This window comes from Ammodytes marinus (assembly GCF_949987685.1).
Source record: "Ammodytes marinus genome assembly, chromosome: 21".
In the NCBI taxonomy this organism is placed as follows: Eukaryota; Metazoa; Chordata; class Actinopteri; order Uranoscopiformes; family Ammodytidae; genus Ammodytes; species Ammodytes marinus.
Genome location: NC_137225.1, coordinates 24514079 through 24521578, shown reverse-complemented (window position 1 = coordinate 24521578; position 7500 = coordinate 24514079). Strand labels below are relative to the sequence as shown.

At 37.4% G+C, this 7500-nt stretch overlaps 1 protein-coding gene across 1 annotated transcript in view; it reads right to left on the bottom strand.

Annotated features, from left to right (window-relative positions):
* Positions 1 to 5284: 5284 nt before the first annotated feature.
* The window catches only part of apoob (apolipoprotein O, b), a 12630-nt gene continuing 10414 nt past the window's right edge, over positions 5285 to 7500 (bottom strand). Inside the window, exons 8-9 of the mRNA XM_080050224.1 lie at positions 7334 to 7423; positions 5285 to 6843 (exon numbers count right to left, since the gene is read on the bottom strand). Of these exons, the coding sequence (XP_079906350.1) occupies positions 6805 to 6843; positions 7334 to 7423 (129 nt within the window). The 3' untranslated portion in view covers positions 5285 to 6804. The remainder of the gene's footprint in view (positions 6844 to 7333; positions 7424 to 7500) is intronic.

Below are 7500 nucleotides of genomic sequence, written 5' to 3'. Positions count from 1 at the left end.
AGACAGTTTTGTAGAGACAGAGATGAAATGTGTCAGAGAGAGGGGAATGACATGCAGAGAACGACCCGGGCTGGATTCTAACCCGGGTCTGCTGTAAATGAGGACTAGATTTTATCTACTTTTAAATGTTTTGAACTAGTTACCTCCTTGACTTTAGTTCTCACATTTCTCTGAGCTCAAGTTATACCTGGAACAGCCTTCAACACTTCTCTTTACCGCTGTTTGAGTTTGCAACATTTTAACTGTCCACACAAGATATAACTAGTTGTGCAATATGTAACAGTAAGGTTGCCGTGACCTTCCATAGTGTGAGGTCTCAGTGACCTTGTACCATAGTGTATCTTCTTATGAGCTTTGCCTTCTTTAAAGCATTGACTATCAACACTGGACTTTAAAAGATGCTCTGAGGAACTTTCAGTGTGTGTTAATTCTAGCGCCCCCTTTGGTCAAAAGCGGTAGTGTTTTTACTACACCAGCTGTTGTTCCTGGGTGAGCGTATACCCACATGACAAAGGCATTAAGAAAAACTATATAAAAATAGCATTCTTTGTACTTATGGTCTCGTTTGCTGTTACATGTAATTTATGATCATCAGAGGAATAATTAGACTGTTTCAGAAATATTTAAAAGTTCCCCATAGCACCTTTCACTGTTCAGATATTGTATGGAGGCATATGAAAGTGAGGCCATAATTCTACTTTCATGTCACTGTTAGTCCTGTGTTTGTGATTCTCAGCATTTTGTGAGTTGATGCGAAACTAAATGAACACCGCCCCGTGTAAAGTGCAGGGGAAGTGGTTTGGCCTATGTGACGGGTGACGGCACAAGACTTGGGTTGCGTTCCGAATCGCATACTCTTTCTTCTTTCTATTCTACATACTACATCCGACGATAAAAAGAATCTAGTTAGGATGCAGTAGGCATACTATTGGGACATACTTTTCTCTCTTATTTCATCATAACATTGCGCCTTGATCTTGCCTCTTGCTTTTATATCCGTCGCATCCCCGTTTGTTTTCATATGAAGGCTTCGTCGATGTTACGTCACTTCACGTGCGCACTGGATTGTGGGTCAGAATCGCCCAAATAGGATGCACTTTTCAACACTAACAATCTTGGCCGGATGAAGTAGGACATCCGGGTACTTCTAACCATCCTAACCATCTTTTTTCTACATACTATATAGTAGAAAGTATGCGATTCGGAACGCAACCTTGATGCCTACTCACTCGTAGCTTGCACATTTCTCCCTTTTATCTAATGTTAAATCTATAATAATACTTCATAGTTTATAAGTTGATTTAAAAATGTTTTAAAGGTGCTACGAGGAATTTTGGAATATTTATGAAACAGTCTCATTTTTCCTCTGATGATCATAAATTACATGTAACAGCAAACGAGACCTTCAGTGCAAAGAATGCTATTTTTATATATCGTTTTTCTTAATGCCTTTGTCATGGGTATACGCTCACCAGTGTTGGGAACGTTACTTTAAAAAAGTAATTAGTTATAGTTACTCACTACTTGTTCCGAAAAGTAACTGAGTTACTAACTGAATTACTTTATAATAGAAGTAACTAGTTACCAGGGAAAGTAACTATTTGCGTTAGCCTACTGTAAAAAAAAAAGTTGCTATATGTCAAAATTTTGATTTTTCTGAGCAGTTTTCACAAGTCAGTTGAAATGAGTAGAACAGACAGGTAGGCCTACTTGTAAGCTACATCACCTTCAATATGTATTGCACATCAACAGACAGCAAGAGGTTTATCCTGCACCTGCAGTATTTTGTTCTCAACAAAAGTAGTAGGGGAAACTGCTGAATGTACCGTGCTGATCTGCTATATCACTGGATTCACTTCAGGGGTGTCAGCTAAAACACCACTTCAGGCCAAAAACGTCAGACTATGAAGCATGAGACGATGAGAGGAGGAGTAAGGATGTATCCGCTGTTTATTTCCTTCTTTAACAAGCACAGCAGCATACAGATCCCAGGAAAAGAACAATAGCAATATTCGGCTCGTGATGACACGCTAAACAGCTGTTGCAACCGGCGAATCACGTCCGTTTAATAGCGTGCATAAATTATAATTTATAGAGATCGGGAAACTCAATGCATTTACTCACAAGGGCGATGCAAACAAACTCAGGGAGAGCACGTTTCAATCGTGGATTGATAGGTGGTTACTGCGCCAACGTGCACGCTCGTAGCTCACACAACAGAGAGAGAAAGAAAAAGAAACTTCACTAAACAGGCGCTGACGTGACGGCGCTAACTGACAGTTCTAATGTCATCCACACACCGGTCTCCTCACTAGCAGTTTGTGTAGTATGGAGCCAGGGGTGCGTTCGGATTACACAGTTTATTCAATCAATTCAAAGTAACGCACCGCATTTAACGTTCAGTAACGATAACGGCGGTGTAACGGCGGAAAAAGTAATTAGTTAGATTACCCCGTTACTGAAAAAAGAATGGCGTTACGTAACGCCGTTCTTTTAAACGGCGTTATTCCCAACACTGACGCTCACCCAGGAACAACAGCTGGCGTGGTAAAAACACTACCGCTTTTGTCCAAATGGGGCGCTAAAGTTAACACAAACTGAAAGTTCTCCGTAGCACCTTTAATATCACTCAACAAAATTACTTGTAAAAGACAAAAATAACTGTTTAAAAAAAGTATGGAAGAAAAATGCACAACAGCTCATTCAGATCCCACATTTATTAACAGGGCTTGATCTCAGTACGGTGGCCTTTAAGGGACATGTCAGACTTCATACCATAGCATTAAAATGAATAAACCTTCATACAGCAGAGTATACATGTATTATATATAGTGCATTTTTTAAGACATGGACAACACACACACACACACACACATTCCTCTTCAGTTCATTGATACGTTAATCAAACTGGAATGCAAACAATACTGAAGCATTTACATATTATTATATTAGCATCAGACTCGGAAATAAATACGTTTTGTGAAGAATTTGACGTTTTTTTTAAGAGATATTTTATGGACTGTAAGAAATTACAAAAAAAAAAAAAAAAAAAAATTCAAAGCATCTTTCTGGCACAACATTTTTGAGTTTTGAGGCTTAAAACTAACACTCTTAAGTTTGAATGGAACCTGTCTACATTTGAGCCAACTCATTATCCGTTTGTTGAGATAACTTATCATTCATATGTTAACGTAACGTCCAGATTTAAGTTCTACAGAGTAAGAATTCCAAAAAGTAAAAGTTGTGCCGACTTACGTTAGTTAACTTTAGACAGTTTCAACACTGCCTAATGTTTGAATCAACATTTTGATCAACTTGGTTTTGTTTGTTTACTGTTGTTTATGACAGAGAATTAGATGGAACAGCAGTTAAAGGCCGACTTCACTGATGGGAATATGAAGGTGTATTGGACTCTGAGATCCTATGTAGTATAAATGTGCAATTTTTTTTTTAAATTGGTTCATCCTAGCCTGAGAAAAGGCAGAAAGAGTGTTTTATGGTCTCACTGTCTAACCCTACATTTCTCTTTCTGTGATGTCACAGTAAGACACACACTTTTTGCACATTTATACTACATAGGAAGGAACTCAGAATTCAATACACCTTCATATTCCCACCGGTGAAGTAGGCCTTTAAAGGTGCAGTGTGTAATATGACATCATCAAGTAAGTTCTAGAATGCAACGCTCCCTGGGTAACCCCACCCCTTTCGAATAATAACAGAAGCTACAGTGGCCTTCAAGGACAAGAACAATTCTAAATGTTAAACAATACACCTGATGACATTCCAACTATGACACTTTCAAGATGGCGGCACTAGGCCTTGGTCCAAAATATGCAGAAATATGGACATATATGAGACCCTTTCTAAGGGAAAAATAAATAATTTAAAAAAAAAAATTCAGCTATTATGCACTAAATTAAATGTACTTATGGATATTATAATTACTTTCTACAAAATCTGCTAGGAAATAAAACACAAAAGTCTACACACTGCAGCTTTAATGTTTGAAATTCTTAGTATGTAGAACAAAAAAAAAAGAAGATTTATACTGTACAGATACCTTTTAATTTCATGTAAATGACAAGTTATTATCTCAAAGGATAATCAGTTGACTCACATGCAGACAGTCAAAACAATCTAGTGACTTTACCTATATTTATATCATGGTTTGCTTTGTTTTGGAGTCAGTTTCAGATTGATGTTTTGGTTTCTATTTTGTTTCATTTATTATCGTCATGCGCTGACATGAGTCGACATGTAGAGGGTTTTTCTTTTTGTTTGTTTTGTTTTGAGGGGGCAGGAAACATAAGATATTCTTCACCCTGCCTCCTTTTCATCATGGTTTTATGGATTGTACATGTGAGAATGTTGAAATGAGTTTTGTTGGAAGACATCCACCATGGACGAAATAAATATAAATCAATCAATCAATATTTTTCATTTTTACAGAATATTTTGATAATTAAATTAATAAATTGTGTTATTTTTCCAGTGTAAGGGAAAGCTGCATTCTTAATAGATAGACAATTATTATCAATATTATATATGTTTTTCATATCAACACTGCAGACACACATAACACACTGTGACTGTTGAACATAAACACACAATCTGAGGTCATTTAAAAAAGGTGCTACGAGGAACTTATAAATATTTCTGAAACAGTCTCATTTTCTCCTCTGATGATCATAAATTACATGTATCAGCAAACGAGACCATCAGTGCAAAGATTATAGAATGCTATTTTTTTTTTTATATATAGTTTTTCTTAATGCCTTTGTCATGGGGTATACGCTCACCCAGGAACAACAGCTGGTGTGGTAAAAAAAACACTACCGCTTTCATCCAAAGGGGGGCGCTAGAATGAACACAAACTGACAGTTCCTCGGAGCACCTTTAAAAGAGGGACTGGGAATGATTCTAGATGGGTAGGACCGGACGCCATTACTGGAAACAATTCTGTTTATCTGAATAACTCCAACATTGTGGTTGCGTTCCGAATCGCATACTCTTTCTTTTCTCTATTCTACATACTACATCCGACGATAAAAATAATCTAGTTAGGATGCAGTAGGCATACTATTGGGACATACTTTTACTCTCTTATTTCATCATAACATTGCGCCTTGATCTTGCCTCTTGCTTTTATATCCTTCGCATCCCCGTTTGTTTTCATATGGAGGCTTCGTCGATGTGACGTCACTTCACGTGCGCACTGGATTGTGGGTCAGAATCGCCCAAATAGGATGCAGTTTTCAACACTAACAATCTTGGCCGCATGAAGTAGGACATCCGGGTACTTCTAACCATCCTAAATCTGGCCACAAGAATCGGGACATCCTAAATCTTTTTTCTACATACTATATAGTAGAAAGTATGCGATTCGGAACGCAACCATTGTGTGACATTTTCGTGACTTTTTCCACATAACAATTTGTGAAGACTTTTTCTTGGAACAGGCGTAAAGATATACAGCCGCGGAAAAAATAAAGAGACCAGTCTGGATTTTTCTTCAATCTTCATCTCTACATTACTTGAAATTGAAAATGCTCTTTAATGACAATATTTTTTATTGTGAATTTGGTAGAAATGTTGTCAGTAGTTTATAAAATAAAACCAAAATGTTCATTCTACTCAAACATATGCCTATAAATAGTAAAACGAGAGACACTGAACATTTGGAGTGGTCTCTTCATTTTTTCCAGAGCTGTAGATATGACTTAAGAAGAGACACTGCAGGCAAAACCATAGTTTTTTTCAAGCACTTTTTCACGTCAATGTTGAGATGTTTGTCTATTTATCTTCCATAACATCATGTCTTCTTTCATACTAGTATAAATCAAAAGGTCCAACATGTACATTCAGGTGTTTATTTGACTAAACCTCGTCTGTTTGCGTCTGTATATTTCCCCTATACAACCGTCTTTAACAGACATTGTCTTCATTTTCTTTTCAATACTCTGAACCAAAAATCTACAACTTCTAAATCACTTACATCCACTAAACTTTCCATAATCATTCTCAGCACTATTCTGAAGGTTATTACAGAAGGATTTGTTCATATGTTGTTCACTGTCTGATTTTCGAGACATTTTCTTCTTAAAATCATGATGAAAATGTATTTTAAAGACCTGTGAACCGTATTTTTTTGATCTATAAACTCAAAAAAAGGCTGTATCAAAGACTTTAGACACTAAAATGTTGCAGAAAAAGAATACCTCCGTCTCGATTCAGCTGCAGTGTCTCACCTTAAAACATGTCTGGAATATATTAACTTAAACTAGCAGCTTACAAGCGTTTATTTGTGTGTGAATAGTAAAAGATAAAGGTTGCGTTCCGAATCGCATACTTTCTACTATATAGTATGGTAGAAAAAAGATTTAGGATGTCCTGATTCTTGTGGCCAGATTTAGGATGGTTAGAAGTACCCGGATGTCCTACTTCATGCGGCCAAGATTGTTAGTGTTGAAAAGTGCATCCTATTTGGGCGATTCTGACCCACAATCCAGTGCGCACGTGAAGTGACGTCACATCGACGAAGCCTCCATATGAAAACAAACGGGGATGCGACGGATATAAAAGCAAGAGGCAAGATCAAGGCGCAATGTTATGATGAAATAAGAGAGTAAAGTATGTCCCAATAGTAAGCCTACTGCATCCTAACTAGATTCTTTTTATCGTCGGATGTAGTATGTAGAATAGAAAAAAGAAAGAGTATGAGATTCGGAACGCAACCATAAAATGATTTTGTCGACGTACAGATGTTAGTGTGAGTTAGTGGAAGGTTTCAAGATGGCGTCCTCAGCTTGTAGAGTCACTGCTCTCTGCTCGATCCTTCTTCTCCAAAAAATAAAAATGAAAATACAAGACATAAAAATCACATTTAGACATTTTGTTCATGATTCTAACAAAGGTTTATTGGAGTCCTGTGGTACATTTGAAACACCCCTATAATTTTTATTATTATTTTTTTTTTAACCTTTATTTATACAGGTAAATCCCATTGAGACCGAAGACTCTTTTTCAAGGGAGACCTGTTTTCCTTTCCCACGTTACCATTCACACACACATTCATACACCGATAGCAGCAGGCTAACTATCGACATTCACACGAGGCAAGGTGGGTGAAGTGTCTTGCCCAAGGACACAACAACTATGACACAGGTGGCAGGGCGGGGATCGAACCTCCAACCCTTTGATCATCAGCCGACCCGCTCTACCAACTGAGCCACAGTCGCCTCTATAATACTAAAGGTTGCAGTGTAAGCAGTCCTAGATTTATAGTCAGATTTATTTAGTTACTTTTTAATATCTTGTCTTGAGGCCTCACCTTCTTTTTGCCAAATGGATTTTCTTTCCAGAGATTCTCCAGTGAAGATTTTCCCCGCTGAGCCACGGAGTAGGTGGAGTCACGGCTTACCTGGTGGAAACACACACACAATATTTATATAATCATATATTCATACATACATTGTGTACATGTTAAACCTGCAGTGT